The sequence below is a fragment of the Panthera onca genome, chromosome F2 (assembly GCF_046562875.1).
Source record: "Panthera onca isolate mPanOnc1 chromosome F2, mPanOnc1 haplotype 2, whole genome shotgun sequence".
Taxonomy (NCBI): domain Eukaryota; kingdom Metazoa; phylum Chordata; class Mammalia; order Carnivora; family Felidae; genus Panthera; species Panthera onca.
The window spans coordinates 12,505,844-12,526,660 of record NC_138356.1 but is presented as its reverse complement, the minus strand read 5'-3'; the positions used below and the strand labels follow the sequence as shown (position 1 = coordinate 12,526,660).

Genomic DNA, 20,817 nt, shown 5'->3' with positions numbered 1-20,817 from the left:
CGCGTTTGGGACTGAGCAGCATGGCGGCAGGAGGAAATGTGGACTCCTCAAAAGGCCAGCGACAGACGCAGAGGCCTTTTTCCTTTGGCGGGAGCTCCCTCCTCATAAGGATGGAAAGCTGAGAGCAACTCTCCAGGGCCTTTTTGACTGGGGTTTGGTTTCATTTGTGTCCCAAAGGGCAGATGAGAACAGGACTGGGTGTCCTGGGCGTGCAGCGGCCAACGGGGGCCCAGGAACCTGGGTTCGCTTGGCAGGGACGCCATTCAGGTCCCAGAAGTCAGACAGCAGTACACGGACTCATTTCTGTCTTCCAGATTTGTGTGAGGGCAGAGGGGAAAGGCCTAAAGGTATATTACATTGCCCTGAATTTCTTTTCTTTTCTTTTTTTAAAGTAAGCTCACTGCCCCAAGTGGGGCTTGAACTCATGACCCCAAGATCAAGAGTCGCCCCAGATTGCCCTGAATGTCTATCAGCCTCCACGCTAATGAATGAGGGAAAGAATTCATTCCACTCAAACAAACACACAAGTCACACAAGAACTGGGCCGATACAATGGGGACAACCTTCTCTGCGGGCCCATCACCACGCAGGGACACTGTGCACAATAGTTGACATTGTGGACGTGTTTACTTTGTGCCAGCTCTGCTCAGTACTACACGCATTATCTCATTAAGTCTTCCAAACAGGCCTGTACCGGGCACGCTGTTACCCTCCCCGAGGCGGCCATGACTGCAGGCCCTTACACGAAGGGGAGAGGAGGGCCTCCCCCGGGGCAGCCTGTGTGTGTGGGGGGGTTGGGGGGGGGGGGGATACTCAGCCTAACTGCGAGCTGGGTTTTCCTCTTCACGGGCTGGCCTTTCATCACTTCTCCATTTCTAAGTGGCATGGAAAGAGAGCCCCAATCAACAACGCGAGTCGAATTTTCTGCCTCTTTCTCACTACCCTCTCAAAGAGGGAGTCACAGATGCTTTGAGGACCACATGAAACTCAGGGACGCTCTCTCCAGAACAACACACACACAATCGTGCGTCAACTTCGGGAGACGTGGGGCCACCTTCACCTCCCTGCCACAAAGCCCAACCCGGGGAGCCAAGTTAAGAATTCCAGTTGAAAAGTTTCTAACCTCTGCATGCCTTCATGTTCTTAGTGCTGCACACTCAGCAGGTGAGACCTCGTTAGAGGTCTCTCTAGAGTATTTGCTTTTGCAACCGTGTTCATGTTTCTTTGATAAACATGACAACTATAAGACTCATCGTTGGTTTCAAAAAGGGGGCGGGGACGCCTGGGTGGCTCAGGCGGTGAAGCATCTGACTTCGGCTCAGGGCGTCTCATGGTTCGTGAGTTCGAGCCCCGCGTCCGGCTCTGTGCCGACAGCTCAGAGCCTGGAGCCTGTTTCAGATTCTGTGTCTCCTTCTCTCTCTGCCCCTCCCCCACTCGACTCCGTCTGTCTCTCTCTCTCTCGAAAATAAATAAACATTTAAAAAAAAAAAAGAATCCTCGTTTAAAACATGATCTTTCAAGAAGCAGGCCCCCACCTGTTACTGAATCATAAAATCAATGAGGACAGGCCTGATCACTTATTTTTTACTGAAGGGAAACACAACAGAAATGATTCGAGTATATTAGAGGGAGTGAGGCCATGCTGTCTCTTGCGAAGCTTTGGGGAAAATTACTCATATTCCAATATGAATACGTGCGACGTGCCAGTGTGAGTTGCATTTGTCTCCAGCTGGAGCGCCAGAGCCCCGTGAAGGCTCATACCCGGCCTGACTCCCCACTCCCGGCTCGGCCCTGCGCTCGGCCCGACATCGGCCTCATCTCTGCAGATGTTCCTTACGGACCAGATCACTCCAGCCACTCTGTCAGTGCTTCTAGACTCCGTTCTCTGAAGCCGTCTTCTTTTGGAGCTCATTAGATGATGGTTTTAAGGTCAACGTGTGTTGTCCATTCAGAGCCAGACGCTAAAGATTTGGCATCTTCGCTATTAGTATTTTTGGGTTTTGTTTTTAATTTTTGTGAGAGACAGAGAGAGAGAGAGAGAGAGAGAGAGAGAGAATATGAGTGGGGGAGAGGCAGCGTGAGAGGGGGAGAGAGGATCTGAAGCCGGCTCTGTGCTGACACGGCTTTTGCGATGGCGAGATCGTGACCCGAGCCGAAGTCGGACGCACAACCAACGGAGCCACCCAGGCGTCCCCGCGTATTCACTATTTGTAATCCTCACGCGACACTACAGGGAAGGCTTGATCACGATTGGTGCTATTTTTTATTATTCCAAATTTACAAACGAAGGTGAGGCTCAGAGAGGAGTCCGAGCTCTGGCAGGGCTGGGCTGCCAGACTGTGTAGGGTGGAGTTCGTTCCCCTCTTGGTGTCAAGAGTGTGGTAGAAAGGTCTCTGAGTGTGGGGTCCGAAGACATGCCTGTAAGACCCAACTGAGCCACCTGCAAGCGTTGGGTCCCTGAGATTTAGTATCTTGAATCTCTCGAGTCACAACTGACCTGCGATTTCAAAGCTGCATCCGCTGAGATAACGCACGCATGCTTTGAAATCCGTAAGTTGCAGCCAGCTATGTGTTATTTGTATAAACTACGTCAGCGACATGCGAAGGCCCTTGAGAGCAAGGACCCTGACTGCCTTCTTTGTCCCTCACCCCCACCCCCCAGCACACCCTCCAGCTGCACATGAAATATTTGCCAATTGATTGCTGCTTAAGGACAAGAATGATGCCTATTATTCCCTTTCTCTAGCCAGCTTTAAAAAAAAAGTGTCCTTAATACACCAAAAGACTCCCTGACATTTGTCCTTGAGAGAGAGGAGGCTTCATGGAGGAGGCACAACATGGCCGCCTTGAATCCATCAAGCAAGAGAGTCTAAGCCTTGAAGGAAATCAGCCTGTGGACGCTGGCGGCAAGGATGCTATTCTCGACCGCCGCTGAAGCCATTTTTCAATCGCTCCCGGTGGCACCTTCGGGAGCGGTGGCGTCAGGACCGTGTTCATGCGGGAGAGGCTGATGTGCAAGTCGTTTCAGCTAAGTTTCTGAATTTTGTGGGGATTTTTTTTTTTTTCTGGCAATAACTCAGAAGCCTAGATGGCTCGCCTTCAAGTACAAGAAGATTAGTTTCAGCCGCTCGTGCTCTGGGTGAGGTTGTCAGGTGCGGGGAGCTACAATTACCTGGAGCCGAGGACCACCAATCACGTCCCCCTGCCCTGTCCCAGGACCCATGGGCTCGGGATCTTTGTGATTATTCCATACATTTAGCCACAGCCGACAAGCAACTGGCTAGGATAATCTGTACAGCTATTAAAGCTCGAGTCGGCCCCGTCCCTCGGGTTATGGTGGCTATGTCAGCGTCCCCTTGAGGGCAGGGAGGGCCACCACGCTCCGTACCACCCACGGGGCTAAAGGGGCCGCATCCACACGCACCGATTGCGCGCGCGCGGCCGGCAGCATGGCATCGCCATCCACCCTGTCCTCCCTGTCCTCCACGCGGTACCCGTAGCATCGCTTCGGAAGCCACCCCGACTAGGCTTTTCTGATGACAAAAGCGTGGGACTGTTGGGGACCTGCAACGTTTGAACTCCGCTGGAGATGCGTCTTGAGCTCCACCCACATAAACACGTGATTCTCAAAGTTGCTTTTCTGCTTGCAGGTCCTTTACACCTTGGCCTCCTAGTTCCTTCCCACCATTGACAGGCCTGTTCCCAAACCACATTAAAAACTCGCAGAAATACAAAAGGCTTTTGTTTCCCCGACATCATCAACAGCAAGAGGAAACGACTGATGCTTGTCCCTCCCCAAGCAAGAGACGGCGTTTTGGGACGTTTTTCGGCTTTAATCCTATGCATTCTCCCTCCCTCTCCATCCCATGCGTTCTGATGGCCCATGGAATTCTTCTCTCCAGAGCCGGCTGGGGGCCGAGGGGCAGAGCCCAGCCCATTGTCATCGCGTTGCCATTGCTGTAGTTAACTCTGTTTTCTCTCTCAGAACACGCGGGTTCTGAGCAAAATGGGGGGGTTGGTGTGTAACTTTACGTTTTGGAGAGTAAAGGAGAAAGGGAGATTTGGGGGGACGGTTTTACATAACCCTGCAGGCTATTTCGAGTCAGCCCGGCTGCTCCCCAGAAGCTGCCATGGCCGAAGAAGCCGACACCGAGGGGCTGAGAAACAGGCCAGCTCCGTCCAGGGGAGAACAATGCCTCCGCAGTCAGACACAATGGCCGCCTCTCATTTTCCAGGAACTCTTAACAATAAGATGGAAAGGGTCCTGGAGTTGCCTCACTGGGCCCCCAGCTAGGGAGAGAACATTAGCTCGGCAGCTACAGATATGCAAATCTGCTTCGAGTGCTCCCGCAGCCCGGGGAGGCCTGGGGGGTTGGGGGGAGGCTGAAGAAGCACTCCCGTCCTGCGGGGCCCATCGCCTATCCTTGTGGGGACCTAAAGTTCCAGGCTTAGCTGGGCCTGCCTTTTAGGGCCAGATACAAGGCTCGCTAGCCAGAGATCCTAGAGAATAAGCTCCAACCACTGTGCGAAAATACTATCAATCAGTGGCACAGGTTCTATCATAAAATCAGCACGGTTGTAACGCATGCCCGTAATTGCTTAAACTGTTTTGTTGTTGTCTGGCAGCATGAGATTCTGGCAACTTCTGGTTTGTTCTTCTTCAGATCATGACATCAGTGGTCAGTAAGAGCGTGTAGCTTACTTTATTTTAGGGTTGGGGTTTTTAAGACGGCAGACCTAAGTTAACACGAACGGCAGGTTTTTACTGAAGACCGACAGTCCACCACCAGATAGAGCTTACGCAGGAGAAGCCTAGATTCTAGCTCCCTCCACACTTGTCTACTCAGCCTTGGGCAGTGACCCACCTCACCAGCTAAATACGGGTGGTGGCAAGACTATTGACCTACCCCACTGGGGTGTGGTGTGGATTAGCTCACAGGTGCCTTTCAGCGAACAAAAATGCTGAATTCTAACATGTCAAGAGCTTCCTGACTCCCAAGGAAACACGGTCCAACACGTCCAACAGGATGAATTTTCTGTTCTAAGATGTGACGTGTATTCTCCCGACTATTAAATTTACAGCCCGCTTAGGTTTCAGTCACCCAGCCCACGTCCAAGTTGAAGTCTCTCGAACTGTGGCTGACAATGACCAGGTGGTCTGGGCTGCGACTGGGGAGACACCAATGGACTTAAATAACTGTCTGTAAGCATCTGGAGGTGGGTTCTGCCATGTTTGTTCAATTGATAAAACTTTCAACCGGCTTAGGAGCTGAACAAATTATACAAGTAAATGGTTCTGAAGATAAAGATGTCCGATGAAAGAATACTGTATTTGAAGTTTTAATTGTCATCACCCTAGTCTTCAACTTCATTTAAATTACATGGTAGACATTCATTCAATAAGGAGATGGAAATTAAAATTCAACTCTACATTCGCAGATTCAAAGTAAGATCTGCAGATCCACAGACCCATTAGAAGATTAGAGCTACATTGCCAACACGTATACACAAGGAGTTGTTTTAGTTTTGGTTTAGAGACTCAAGAATAAGAACGGGTGCAGAGAAGAAGGTTAAGGAGAAACCTTAAAACATACAAATGACGTAAACAGTCCAAAATGCTTTGTAAATCATCCTGACCCCCGCCACAAAAATCTCCGAATTGGGTGGCTCTCCCAACGAAAAAATTCAATGATGAAATGCTTTTCACTGAAGGAGTCTTAATGTTAAATATTCCAGAAGGCAATGTATTCATCTATTTTGCCAAATGTAGTTTACTTTCCTATAAAATGTCTATAAACCTGTGGTAAATCTTATCTGTGCTAAGAAAATACATAAAGTTGCTCATTAGAGAGCCCAGTTGAATGAATAAGATATATTCTAACTTTTAAGTGCTTGTTAGTAGAAGTCATTTACATTGTTTTGCTTCCTAATTTAAATTTATTGATGGCTCTGGAGGCACAGTGAGGTTCACCGCGTGCACACATCACTTCAACAATGCGCGGACCTTCTTAACCGCCCCTACCTGTTAGAAATAACGTCTAAGAACTCTTCGCAAAGATAATTAACAATTTTCACTGGAGAGAGAATTTTGTAACAGAACACGGAAGGAAAATTTTCTGGCCCTAGTATCTTTTCTTGTCACGTTAATCCTGGAAATCCTTAAAAAAAAAAAAAAGCATCGCAAACGTTGGTTTCACCTTTGGATATACTTCAGAAGAAGTAATCCCCAAATTAATTCAAATTATTCCCATAATTTAAATTGGAGGCTCTAGGTCTCTGAAATATATCCCAAACGGCTTTCCACCTCCATTAGCATCCCCTTCCACCTACAGCCGTCTCCCGGCTAGAATTCCCAGCTCCTCTTTACAAGCCATTTTTTTCACATGGCAGCCATGGTGATTCTTTCAAAAATACGAATTTGATCATACCGCTTTCCTGCCCAAAACCCTCCAAGCGCTTTCTACAGCACCTAGAAGGAAATCCGAACCCTCCGACAGGGCCGTCCTGGTCCCTGCCTCCTCCCTTTTCTCCTAGGTAGACAGGCTGCCCGAGAAGACCCTTCTTCCAAGCTCAAACTCAGGGTCTTTGCACTCGGCTCTCCCCTTCGCCTGGAACATTCTCCAACCAGATCTTCATCTGGCTCCTGCTTCTCCTCACTCAGCCGGTAAACAGAGCTGCCCTCTCCACAGCGCCCCTCCCTGACCACCCCCTTACATTATTTAATAGTCTGCCTTGATCTATAAAAGTTTTATCTGTAATCTGCTTATCACCTGTCTCTCTGCCTACTCGAATGTAAGTTTCGTGACAGCAGGGGACTAGTCTGTTTTGTTGTGTTTTCGTTGCGATAGTCTCGCCCCTGAAACTGCATCTAGCACACAGCACCCCACAAATGGCTGGTGATGAACGTTAATTATGCTAGCTCAGCAGTTAAGTGCCTGGGCTTAGGAGCTGGATCAATCTGGGTTCAAATATCAGGTTTGCCACGTACTAACTCTGAGGCTTGAGTACGTTTGTCTCTTTCAAAGACTTGATTTCTGTATCAACTGGGAATATTCATGGGGCAAGATAGACCCAAATTTAAATTTTTTTTTTTTTTTTTAACGTTTATTTATTTTTGAGACAGAGAGAGACACAGCATGAACGGGGGAGGGGCAGAGAGAGAGGGAGACACAGAATCGGAAGCAAGCTCCAGGCTCTGAGCCATCAGCCCAGAGCCCGACGCGGGGCTCGAACTCGCGGACTGCGAGATCGTGACCTGAGCTGAAGTCGGACGCTTAACCGACTGAGCCACCCAGGCGCCAAGATAGACCCAAATTTAAACGAAGTCACCAGGACTCAAGTTTCCCTCGTCCGAGCTCATGCTGTTCTACCTGACACAGGCTTTCTCTTAATTCCCAGTCTGAAATTTAAGATCCCTTGTGGAAAGGTGAGGGGGCGGGAAATGTAAAAATACAGAAGCCCCAAACACTTCAAATCATCATCAGACAATGATTTTCTTTCAGAGACCGAAGAGTGCAGTATCGCAGAAGACCTTAGGTAGGCTCTGATGTCAGACTGCCTGGGTTCCAACCCACTGCCGGCCAACTCCAAAACCTCTGTAAGTCTCAGTTTCCCCGTGGAAGAAAAGCACTTCCCTCACGGAGAAGTAAGATTAAGCGGCAATGCCACGGAAAGCACTCGGCACTCAGTACGTAACGGACACTGAGCGCACAACGAAGCATCAGGCGGAATTCCAAATGTTTCTTCCTTAGGTCAATTCAAGATCTAACACCAAGAATTCATTTCGTTAGAAGAAATAAAAAAATGCATTTTCCAACATGGAAGTCTGAATGACTTTAAAGCCGTGTTAACAAATAAATCCCAGATAATGCAGAGCCAGCTGGCGGCCCGTCTCTCAAGTCAGGGCTCCTTCTGGCCACAAGCAACTGACGCCTTTGCTCTTGGCATTTTCTTCTCTGACAGAGAGTCACATCGCACGTTTCAGTTACACAAGGTCATAGGAAAACTCCCAATACTATCAGTATTTCAGAAAAAGACCCTTTTAGGACTCATTAAATAGATCCTCCCTACCTCAGGTCTTGTTTTAAGGCTTTAAAAAAAAAAAATCTTCGCTTTAAATATTTAAACTCCCTACACTTTGTGCAGATCTAGTCTCCCTGCCCCGGCCCCCCCCCCCCCCCCCACGTTCAAAGAATTTCATTTCAGAAGATACTCTCTTCAAGGCACTTTTTCCTCCAGTTGCAAACTACCCATTTTTTGACTTTCGAGAGAGAATAGTAATGATGGTGGAGAAAAGCTACCATAGGGTCTCCAACATGGAGGCTTCAGGCTGTTCCTTTTCCAGAATCGTACGGGCAGATTTTCTCCTCGGGATAGAAATCAACCAAACCTTGGTGTCTGTAAGGAATCTAGACAAACCGTCTCGTAGCACATCCGGTCGGGCACGGACTGCGAGGGCGCGGAGGGCGGCAACGCAGACCGGCTCATCCACGTCCTTCCCTCTCCTCTCTAGCTGCATGGAAATGGAGCTTTGTGTTCGGTCAGGTGACATGAAAGGTGAAAACAGTGGCTCTCAAATTACGTTTAACCTCAAATAGCAAAGGTCACGAAGGAGGGCACAGATCGGCAGCTCCCGAGACTGCACGCGTGCGCACGCGGTGGCTTAAGCGGGCCTCTTTTAATCCCACATGGGTTTTCCACACCGTTTCTGGCATCAAGCACCGGCCCGCAGGACACCAGAGCGCCTTTGTGTCCCTTGCTGACACTCCGGCATTGTGTTTTCCTACCCATTAACCAAGGATAAATGACCTAGATATTCTGCCTATTAAAGCCTCATTTTTCTTTTGCCCTTTTGTTCTTTAGTGTACCACATTATCAGACGCTGCACACATTTTAAAGTATTCTCAGTCTCAGATGCCCTTTTGAGGGAGTAATAGGAGGTTTTTGTCTGTGGTTCTGCGGAGATATCTGGAGTGGAATTACGCGAAGGTAATTTAAGGTTTTTCGTCCTGTCTAGTCTGAAGACAATCAGTTTAGCATATTACTAACAGCTAATCTAGGATAAGAGGATATAGCAAGAAACCGTACAAAGGCCAGAATGCTGTATTTGCATCTATTGCGAATACAAAAAATAGAGTGAACACCAGTTCCCCTACATACTACATTCTCTAATTACATCTCTGCATATCATGGGTCACTTTTATTAAAAGCATCATTACTACAGTTGGCAGCAATTTACATTTTATCTTACATGATAGCAGTTTTCAAAGAAAAAAATAAAAGGACATCACAACAAAGAAAAACAATACATTTACAAAGTCATGTCTGTAAACTTCAAGGCTAGTTTAGAGCTGAGGTAATGCTGTTTTAGCTTTGTGGCTAAAGTAACAAAGTCCTTTAATTTAAAAAAGGTACCTGATTCTCTCTTCTCTCACTCTTTATTTATCTATTTATTTTGTTTATACCAGTGCATTACAAGACCACGAGACAATGGAACTGTAGTTCTGTCTGGCAAGAACCCTCCCAGTAGGTTAATTTCCAAAGGGACCCTTCACATTCAACAGCTGCCTTATTATTGCTGCGCCTCGGGACAGAGACGTTCACACTAACGTGGAGATTGTCAGAGTGTATGGATGTGTGTGGATGCGCAAGTGTGGGAACCCCCATACGGTCAAAAGGGAAACAAATGAGCAAGTATGATATGTATGGTAAATTTCATCTTGACCTTCACAGCAAAAAAATTAAAATTAAAAAATTAAATATATAACTTCATACTTCCTTTGAGCAGCACTTCCTTCCATTAGTGCCACTCAGTTACAAATTGCTCTTTATTATAATACCAATGGTACCAAAAGGAAAAAAAAAAAAAAAAAGAAGAAGCAGAGCATTATGTAAGTTTCCTTAAAAAGACATGATCACCTCTCAAATTTCATCTCTCCTAGGGATAATAAATAATGCACTGCACAATACTTAATGACCAAGATACCTTTTGACACACCTGTATAACATGACTTGGACTTTTTTTTTTTTCTTTTTCTTTTTTGCTACACTATGTTACAGAACAGCTTATAAAACTAGGTATGAACATTAACTGTGAGTGTAAACAGTAGGACTACCACTTGTCAAAAGTTTTAAACACTTGAACTGGAACTGGTACTGGTTATTCATCATTTTCGTGGTGTTCTAGTTCATCCCCCCCATCGAGCGAGTCCAGCTCTTCACCCTGTGCTCCTTCGTCTTCGAAGACGGAGGACCCCGCGGTCTTTTCCGGGTTCTCCTCGGCGTCGCTGCCGTCCAGGTTCTCCTCTTCCTGGAAGGCGCCCCCCTCGGCCTTGTCGGGGGCCTTCTCTTCGCTGGAGCCCACGGCGTTCTGGAGTCCTGCTAACGCGGGGAACCCAGGCAGTGTCAATCCCCCCAGTCCCGGAGGTAGAAACATGGACGGGTAGAAGAGGCCTGGCGCCACGGTGGACAGGAGGAAAGGGTTGAAGGCGAGCGGGTTGGAGGGCAATCCGGCCGGGGCAGTAGCAGCACCAACAGATCCATTCGCAGAGTCAGTAGCCGAAACAGCATCTGTGCTTTTCTCGGAGTCTTTGTTCTCGTCTTCGTTCTCGTTGCCTTTCTCTTCCGCTTTCGGGGCGCCGTCCTCCGGCTCTCCCTGCCCGGGAGCAGCGGCGGCGGCGGCGGCGGCGGCGGCGTTGCCGGCAGCAGCGGAGAGCGGGTTGTTCAGCAGCCCGCCCAGTCCGAACACGTTGGGCAGGCCCGCCATGCCCGGCAGCATCAGGGGCAGCACGGCCGCAGGGTTCTTGGCGTCGCCTCCGGCGGCGGCGGCCGCCGTCGCCAGTCCTGGTGGGAAGCCCATGAGCCCCGCGAGCTGGAGAGACTGGAGGTTCTGGAGGTTCTGAAGGCTCGTGAGGTCCATCCCGGCAAACAGGCTGTTCACCAACAGGGGGTTGATTCCGGAAGTGGAGGCCGCCGCGGCCGCCGCGGCCGCCCTGGCGATCTCGCTCTTGGGCCTTCGTCCTCTCCTGCTCGCTCCTTCCCCCCGCACCACGGGGCCGGTGAGAAGGCGGTCAAACATCGACTCGGGAACAAAACCCTGAAGCAAACGGGGACAGGCAAACAGTGGCTATAAACGTCGCTGGCGAAAACTTAAATTTCAGGGTGGGCCTTTGTGATGCGCTGAAAATCGACACTGAGTGGAGATACACAAGCAGTCATTTCCCTCCTAAAAGCTCAATGGTGAAACTTAACGAAAGAAGAAAGTCTATCTGTTGGCACTACGTTAACTCACGGAATTATGGCGAACTGCAGAAAAATGGTTAAAGGCTACTCTACCGGTGAGGTGAAGGTCAGGCTGTCACCGTCCGTAACTATCTCGAGAAACAACACATCAAAATGAAGTTGGAAAGTCTGGAACATTTAACTACAATTACGTTTTAGCGTCTACCGTGGAGAAACAAAAATTGTGTTCACCCCAAAACCTGTACACAAAGGTTTATAGCAGCTGCACTCATATCTGCCCAAGTCTGGAAACAACCCAGATGTCCCTCCATGGGTGATGGACAACCGCACACAGGGGCACGTACCTGTACCGGAGGAGTGCTCAGCAGTAAAAAGGAACAAACCTCTGACACCTGCAACCACTTGGATAGATCTCAATATAAAGTCCTCTTAAAAACGTTACATAATTTATGCCTCTGCTTACAGGGCATCCTCAAAAAGACAAAACCCGGGATGGAGCGCAGACCAGCAGCGGCCGTGGACTAGGGGGAGAGGGAGGGGAGACTACAAGAGAACTTGGGGTGGGGGGAGATGAGGGCACTGTCTGTATTCTGATTATGGTGGTGGTTCTTCAAGAAATTATACATGTGCTAAGACTGCTGGAACCGTAGGTCAAAAGAAAAATACGAAATTGTAGTGCATACTTGAAACAAGTAAACAAAAAGAAATCCAGACATTAACAAATTAATATTTTTGGAAGAAACGGAAGTGGAAAAAAATTTTAGGCGAAGTTGCATTCTTTCTTTTAAAATCAAAATTCCCAGTTAACCTTAGTGACCTCAACCACCGCCAATTCCATCCTACAGGTGAGCTGTTAATAACCGGGTTTTACCTGGGGCATTGTGCCCGTAGTGAGTCTACCTCCAAGACCGTGAATGCGTGTTCCTCTACCGTCCTTGTAAATCAGAGCTGTCAAGTTCTTCCACTTTGGATTAATGATATACCAAGAGGAAAAACGATGATTTATTATGTCTTTTAAGTGAAGAATAAGTTATAATTGAATAATTAATGGTCAACGGAAAATAAAGAAAAGCCCAGGACAACAGTTTTGCATAAACCCCTTTCCTGATGGAAGTGCCCAGTTCGTACTTACAGACTGCTTCACTATCTCAGTCCAGTCTGGAGCGACTGCAAATTCAGGGTTCTCTTCCAGCCACCTGGGCAGGTCCTTCATCGGAGGTGCCATAGCTCCACCCATCTGGGGAGAGGCATTTGGAAATTGATCTAAAAGCGCGTACATCCCCCGCCCCCCTTCCCCGGTATACACGCACGTATCCTATACAGATATTCTAGAAGAAACCAGGATTGTTTTTCCTTAAAAAGGATAAAATGCTGCTTTCTGGGATAAGAGATCACACAGGGAGATCATTTCCCTTTCCCAAACGTTCACCTTCTTTCCATTTCGTTTATTGACAACAGGCACCCTTTCTTCTCCTGTCAAAGTGTTTATATCCAATTTATTAGGGTTTCGACATCTATGTCGTTTCTGTTTCGGTTTCTGAAATGAGGAAAACAGCACATCCGCATTCTTCTGCAAAAAAAAAGCCCCCAAATACGTATTTAGTATATTGTATTTAGTACTTACTCTTTCCTGCATAAATGACAGAATAGTGAAGCCATTTTCTTTCTTTCTTTCTTTCTTTCTTTCTTTCTTTCTTTCTTTCTCTCTTTCTTTCTTTTTTTTTTTTTTAAAGTAATCTCTATGCCCAATGTGGGGCTCAAACTCACGACCTGGAGATCAAGAGTTGCACACGCTACCTACCGAGCCAGCCAAGTGCCCCCAGTCATGCCATTTTCAATTACCATGGAAGGTTTGGGCATCGTTTTAGTTATCAGAAACTAAAATTTTCTTTAAAAAAAAAAAAACAAACTATTTTTCTCTTTGTACACGTAAGCTGAGAATCTGCTTTTCCTTTTGTTTATCAGTAACCCCACATAAAGCCTTTTCTTCAAATGTTTAACTAAGTCACAGTATCTTTAAAGGAAACTTTCTCAAGAACCCTTACTAATTTCTACCCAGTGACGTGGATGAACACAGAGATGACCTCATGTCTATGATACAAACTGTACATGGACAGGAGCAACCCGGGGATAAAAGGCCCCGTGCAGGAGGGGGCCTTCTGAATGGCAAGGACTCAACTCGAGCTGAACTCAACGAAATAAAATGTGAAATCCTACACTTAAGGTTTTTTTTTAAAAAACCAGTCACTAAGTACATAGGAAGTAAAAGATTTGTTGTGCTGCCAGCTTACAAGCAGTTTATGTGACAAATCATCTGGAGATACTGTTTAATGTTTAAGGGAAGGCATTAAGTGTTAGTTGTTCGAAAGAGAAGCTAATAAAGTCTTGGGCTGTTGTTAGCTAGTCAAATTTCTGCAAGTAACAGCTTCGTAGTACTCTGTGCTCGTCAGACCTGGTCTGAACCAATTAAAGTGCATTCGTGAGTGTCATCCCTCTAATGAGACCACCTGAAAACCAGGCCGTGTAAAGAATAACTGAAGAAATCATGTCTATTTGGTGGAAGGAGGAAGTAAGGGACTGCATGATGGGCATCTTCAAGTAACTACGAGCTTTCCTTCCTGACTCGAAGCCAGTTTTTCTAATGTAAAACACACAGTGACAGAAACTGGGGAATGTTCGAGATGAGGCAGAAAGACCAAGAATTTCTGTGTTCTACCGGGGAATCGTGAGGGCTACCCTCACGGGACTCCTCCCAACTAAACTCTGCGATACTTACTGGTACATAACTTGGCATATCAACAGTGTAAGTAGGATGCAGCTTCAGCCATTCAACTAAGTCCTTATTTTTAGGAGCGTCCTCCCCCACCAGCCTAGTCCCGTCTTCAAGATTTATCACGGGGATCCGCGTGTCTGGGTCCAGCTGTCCAGGAGAAGGAATGTTTCTTGTAGGTGGGGTCTCTATGTCTTCTTCGAAAGCTTTGGTCACCTCAGCATCCTCCTGCAGAAAGGTGACAGTGGTCTGAATTCTCATAGGATGAGAGATTCCAGAAATAAATGTCTTATCCCAAGAAAATGCTATCCTAGCATAATGGCTCTTTGACGAAAAAGGGAAAAAAGTTACCTGAAACACTGTCAGTTTTGGAACAGCTCTCAAATGAGAAGATGAAACTTTAATATCACTCCCCACACTACAGAATTAAGTAATTAGGGGGGAAATCCACAGCCCACCAATGCTCCATGTTTGAGATCTTAAGCCACTAGGGCACGGGCAGTGTAGTCTGAGCTTGACACGCATGAAAGGTAGCCTCTCAATCTCTCTCGGGGATCTCGGGGTAACATCACTGAAGAAATTATAATCGAAGGAATCCAGCAGCCATCTCGTGCATAGCTTTTTGGCACTCTCTGAACCGGACAATTTTATTGGTAGGACAATATTTTGCAGCAGGTGTGTGAGGCAACACTGACAATATCACGTCCAACTGGAAGCCTGTTCTCTACCACTGTCCAACCGGTGGTCCCCGCACTATTACTCCAACCTCTAGACAACTTTTCTGACGGCCCACTGTCTATTCCTGCTGCTTCTACTTGGGCTCAGTTCTTCATCACTGCCCACCCCCACCCCAAATTACTGTGATATTCCTAAATGGTCTCCCTGATTCTAGTTCCGCTCTTCTTTACTCAGACTTCCACACTGCTGTACTGCAGTCGATTTTCTAAAATGCACTCTTCCTAGTTTAACTAGGAACTAGTTAAACTATTTAAACTATTTGGTAACTGAATTCCCCATCACCTTCAGGATAAAATCCAAGTTCTTTAGCATGGCAGCCAAGGCCCTCCCCGATTTATATCCTACCTTGTATCCAAGCTCACTTCTGTCGAACTTCACCTCCTCATCGAATTCCCCTGCTGCCGATGACTTTCAGTTTACCAAACATGGAAGGCTGTCTCTAGCCTCAGTGCCTTTGCACATGTTCTCCCTGTAAGCTCTTTTCAAATGACCAACACCTACACAATCTTCAAAACTTAACCAAAGCATGACCACGTCTAAGGAAACTTCCTCATCTGTTTCTCCCCGTATCCTTCTCCTTCCATTCCCATTCTTCCTTTGGGCTCACAAAGTACCCCAGGCATGCCTCACAGCTAGGATGCAATATTATTTATCAGTCACTCATCTTAAACACTGTGAGTTTTCCAGTGCAAGCACTTGTTTAGCACTTATTCTTTGCATTGTACTTTGGTGGGGGGGGGGGGGCGGGCAGGGGGCAGGGAGTGCACACAGAGACAACTTCTACCATGTTGTTGCATGTAGGATGACTATATCCTTACTTTTCGTGGCAACGCAAAATGCTCTCCAGTTTGAGGACATACACAATGAAAGATTTTAGGACTTGTCTTCTTCCATATAAGTAACATTGCTGACCTTTATACCTCTTTACTATTCCATTTATTTATAGCTCAATCAGCATTTTCCTTGTATTTTATGTGTATGCACATAACTTTGCACAATACCAAATACGTAACCCCTAAATTCTAACATTTGACAGTAAAAGAAACAAAAATTTAAAAATACATTCTCTAACATCTCTTAGGAATTTTGAGCTGGGTTGCTTATGTGACTTTAGAAAAAGGAAAGACATCAATAAGTTCTTAGGGATGACTGAAAATATGTAAAATGCATAAAGTCAGCCTGAAGTTTAACACAGAGTACATAGTTACAATAGGAAATAGCACCTGGTTCACACTGTTAATTCCTGATGCCTGGACCACAGACGAATATGTGCTACGATTCAAATATTAAATACAGTAGTGAATAAATAGAGGTGTGAGATGCAGAAACTCACCAATATGTTGATGCTTATGGAGAAAGGATTTTCAGGGAACAAAATCTATCCAAGTGTTAGGGTGGTTTCGAGTAGGGAGGCTAATCACTAGTGGTACACTTTGGGGACCACACACCTAGAAACGGCATTTGAACTTAGGGAATAACCAGTCACAGTTGATCGATTACAAGGTATATTTTTATAAGATTCTAAAAGTAATCATATGCTCAACAGAAATGACCGTTATTATGATTGGTACATGGTGACGAATTTTGAAATTAACTTCTAATCACCCAGAAGCTTCTGTTTCAGTCAGACCCCACCAGAGGGCAAATCCCAGTGAATGCTATTTTGTCATTTCTAACCTTTAACTCAACCTCTCCTTTTACTGCCCTTTTAAGTTATTTGGCTTTCTTGAGATTTAAGAAATAGCGGGGCGCCTGGGTGGCTCAGTCGGTTGGACGTCCGACCTCAGCTCAGGTCATGATCTCACAGTCCGTAAGTTTGAGCCCCGCGTCGGGCTCTGTGCCGACAGCTCAGAGCCTCGAGGCTGTTTCAGATTCTGTGTCTCCCCCTCTCTCTCTGCCCCTCTCCTGCTCATGCTCTGTCTCTCCCTGTCTCAAAAATAAATAAAAACATTTAAAAAAAAAATTTAAGAAATAAAAAATGACCAAATAAGAATAGGGTTGGAAAAAGTAAGAGCTGTTGAAAGAAACGTCCCCCTCCTCCCTGTTTCAAATTCCAGTGTTTCCCAAACTGTGTCCCACCTGCCCAGGGAAAGAGTCTCTCCTGGAGTGCTGGCTCCTCGTTCACAAACCAGCTCCAGTGTCCCTGTGCTGATCCGGGTTCCAAATCGATAAGGCTTAAGATGCCTGGTACCAATTCGTCCTTTTAAAAATGGACTACATGAAATTGGGTTCTTTGGGGTAAAACCCTCGTCACTGCCCAGGCAGTGCATTTGTAAGCGGGGTGACTGAAGATTAGGGAAGGGGTTATTTTGGTCCCACTGTCCTCATTTCCTTTGAGTTGAAAATGTCAAAATCCATTGGCACATACATTTCATACAAACCTAAACTAGAACGCATTTTTTTTTTCGATTGAGATTTTAAAAACAGCTGCAGTTACAAAGATAGGAGAATTTGCCATCACTAGCTCTGTATATGAACACAAATCTCCAGTCTGAAACTCAACATTTATACTAATCTAATAAATGTCAGAACCCCAAACAACAAGATTTTTAAGAGCAGAAGCTCTTTCCGCCTCAGGAATTCAGAGATAACAATTATAGGCTCAGAAGAACGTGTTTTTGTTTTGGGCTAGTCTTCCGAGAGTAATCAATATATCAGGATCTTGGGAGGAATAAATCCTCAAGCTACATTTGGTTCAGGCCGAGTGATCTGTATCAATGCCCGACACAATTTTTCAGCCCAGAACCACGAGTGTTCACTGTGATCCTATTTCTTTAGTGGAAGAAGCCAGCTTTAATACCACATCCCTGAGAGGAGCACAGGCCAGTGTCGTCAGAATGGCAGGGACTCTGGCTGCCACCGTGGGCACACACAATGGAAGTGAGCTCCTTAACTTACTGCACTCAATGACGTCCGTTTGTGGCTCATGAAAAGCAGATCAAGACCCTCCACATTTTTCCTCCTTCCCCGCCTCCTCTTCATGGGAGGCTCTCCATCCACCAGGGAGCCGTTAAGCAGATGCCTCGTGGGTGTGCGTGACAGGCCTGCCTGGAGCAGCTCCATTTGAGTCTTAAAGGCATCGGACACCGGTGTCGAGACGTTAGGCAAGATAAACTTTGAAGTAAGAGACGAAAAATTTGAGGTAGAGCTTGCTGCCTCTCTTGAGGCCTTTGATAAATCTACAACTTTTTCTTGTCCGTTTTCTGAGACCACTTGAGACTCCCTCAGCTGAGCAACCATTTCCATGAGGTTTCGCCGCTTGGCCGCTCTCTCGGCCTCAATTTCAATTTTTCTCCTCCTCCTCCTCCGCTGGCGAGGGACAGAGAGGTTTAGGGCGTCTTCCTATTGAAAAATTACAACACGACAGTGAGCCAAAACTGTATCTGCTAACGGGCTGGCTTTCAGAAAAAAGAACAAGAAGCTTCAGGAACTAAACATGCATAACTGCTGAAAAAGAGCTGAGGAAACGGCAGCCATCTTGACTCTGAGGAGGACCAGTGAGACACGAGCTTCCAAACTGAGCAAAGACTCACCTCTAAACAGCAAAACAAACTCACCTTTGACAACTGAGGAGAAGTCGTGAGGTCCTCGCTCCCACTAATGCTAGCTTGGCCGACCATGGAGAGCTCGGCAAAGCTCCTCTTCTGCAGGGGACTGTCCATGGTGGGTGGCGTGTAACCAGGGATGAGGCCCTGGAAATCAAACATCTGGCGCCTATTTACTGGCCATTTGCCTTTCAGCACGGCTTCACAGATGTTGTCTAATCGGTTTATCATTACTCGGTCCTGGAGGGAGAAGAAAAGTCACACAAAATTGCAACAAAGACGGGGTGAAAATCACTAGATAAATATTTCCATCAAGATGCTAAAGAGCATAAAAGGTTTCAAAGGCATGGGGAGGCCTCGTGGCGCAACGGTAGCGTGTCTGACTCCAGATCAGAAGGTTGCGTGTTCAAAGGCAATCCCGGGGGGGTGGGGAGGGGGGCAGGACACGCCTGGGTGGTTCGGTCAGTGAAGTGTCCAACTCTTGATTTTGGCTCAGGTCATGATCTCACGGTTCGTGAGTTGGAGCCCCACATCGGGCTCTGTGCTGACAGTGGAACCTGCTTGGGATTCTCTCCCTCCCCCTCTCTCTGCCCCTCCTCTGCTTGTTCTCTCTCTCTCAAAATAAAGAAATAAACTTAAAAAATAAAATAAAATTAAAAAAAAAAACAAACAACAACTCAACCAGTGGGCAAAAAGTAAAAGAAAACGAAAAACAAGTGAGTAAATAAACAAAATCCACAAAAACTACTTTGCTGTGGTGGGAGGGCCTAAGATAGCCCCAACATAGAAAACCTAGTATTTTTCAACTATCAACACCGGATCACACAAATGAGAAAACATTATGTAACCATCTCTAAAATATCCCCCATATTTCCAGAGTAACTTCTGTTCAAGTTTAAAGAATTGTTGGTGAACACCAGCAGACAACAATGGAAGCCTGCATTTAGCTTCTGGATGTTCTGGTGCTTCAGATCCACAGGCTGGATCGAAATGTGTCCCAGGAAGTGGGACATCATTAGCGTCACTATTAATAAAGTTCAGCATTACAAAATGGGCCCCAACCTAGGAACACCTAATGAATGTCAATTTGCATTCCCCACCTATTATCACTTCAAATTTCATTGAAGCGTGTACATTAAAAATTTCTTATTACAGCTCTTAGGCCCAGTTTCCATAGATTAAAAGTGTCTGCCACGACAGACTTTTTACTGATCTGGGAAACTCTTCTATACTCAATAAGGGAGATCAGCATAACAGAGAATACAGAGAAAAAAAAATGTCTTTGATAGTATACTCTTCCCCTAAAAATTTCACATTGTTTCTCACATAGCTGACACTGTGGAAGACCAGCCTGGGGATGAGTCAACTGAGGCTGTTTTTGTGTTGTTTGTTTTAAACCAGACAGCCCTGTTACGGTGATTAGAATGATTATGTCCCCACCCCAAAGAAACAGACCCAAATTACATAGGGATTTATCATAAATTATGCTAGTTAGCCAAAAAAGTAATTTCCATTTTGCTTTTGGTTGCAGATAACTACATTTGGAATTACCTCATAATTGTTTGGAGCAAATGGGTCAATAGCCCACCCTCTCCCGGGCTGAGTTTCCAAACCTATGAAGGTGTCTTAACTCTGAAAGTTCTGTTTCAGATTTAAAAAAAATTAAAACCCACATTTTTTAAATGTCCACATATTTTTCCCTTGTGCATTGTTGGCGGGATGGCAAATGGTGTGACTGCTACAGAAAACAGTATGGAGGCTCCTCAGAACAATTAAAAATAGAATTACCACGTGACCCAGCAATCCCACTTCTGAGTATATTCCCAAAGGAACTGAAAGCCGGTTCTCAAACAGATATTCGCATACTCGTGTTCACAGGAGCACTATAATAAGCGAAGAAGGGGACGGAACCCAAATGTCCCAAGGACAGATGAAGAGAGGAAGATGTGATATGTACACACAATGGAATATTATTCAGCCTTAAAAAGGAAGGAAATCCTGTCACATGCTGCCACGTGGATAAACCTTGAGCATCAGATGACAAGAAGTGCAATAAGCAAGCCACGAAAGGGTGACTACTGCGTGATTCCATTCCTATGACAAGGTATCTAAAGCAGTCAATCCACAGAAACAGAGAGGAGAGTAGTGGTTGCCAGAGGCTGGGGGGAGAGGAGAGAGGGAGCTGTTTAGTGGGTATAAAGTTTCAGTCATGCAAGATAACACGCTGGAGATCTTATGGTGATGTGAATATACTTAGAACTACCGAAGTGTACGTTTAAAATTGGTTAAGATCAGGGGCGCCTGGGTGGCTCAGTTGGTTGGGCGTCCGCCTTCGGCTCAGGTCATGATCTCGCGGTCCGTGAGTTCGAGCCCCGCATCAGGCTCTGTGCTGACAGCTCAGAGCCTGGAGCCTGTTTCGGATTCTGTGTCTCCCTCTCTCTGCCCCTCCCCTGTTCATGCTCTGTCTCTCTCTGTCTCAAAAATAAATAAACGTTAAAAAAAAAATTTTTTTTTAAATAAAAA

At 46.2% G+C, this 20,817-nt stretch overlaps 1 protein-coding gene across 4 annotated transcripts in view; it reads right to left on the bottom strand.

Annotated features, from left to right (window-relative positions):
* Window positions 1-9,086: 9,086 nt before the first annotated feature.
* The window catches only part of CHD7 (chromodomain helicase DNA binding protein 7), a 190,814-nt gene continuing 179,083 nt past the window's right edge, over window positions 9,087-20,817 (bottom strand). For all 4 annotated transcript variants that reach the window (XM_078441927.2, XM_078441930.2, XM_078441929.2 and 1 more), the window contains exons 33-38: window positions 18,307-18,534; window positions 17,648-18,091; window positions 14,018-14,239; window positions 12,671-12,811; window positions 12,374-12,478; window positions 9,087-11,095 (exon numbers count right to left, since the gene is read on the bottom strand). In XM_078441927.2, the coding sequence (XP_078298053.2) occupies window positions 10,160-11,095; window positions 12,374-12,478; window positions 12,671-12,811; window positions 14,018-14,239; window positions 17,648-18,091; window positions 18,307-18,534 (2,076 nt within the window). In that variant the 3' untranslated portion in view covers window positions 9,087-10,159. The remainder of the gene's footprint in view (window positions 11,096-12,373; window positions 12,479-12,670; window positions 12,812-14,017; window positions 14,240-17,647; window positions 18,092-18,306; window positions 18,535-20,817) is intronic.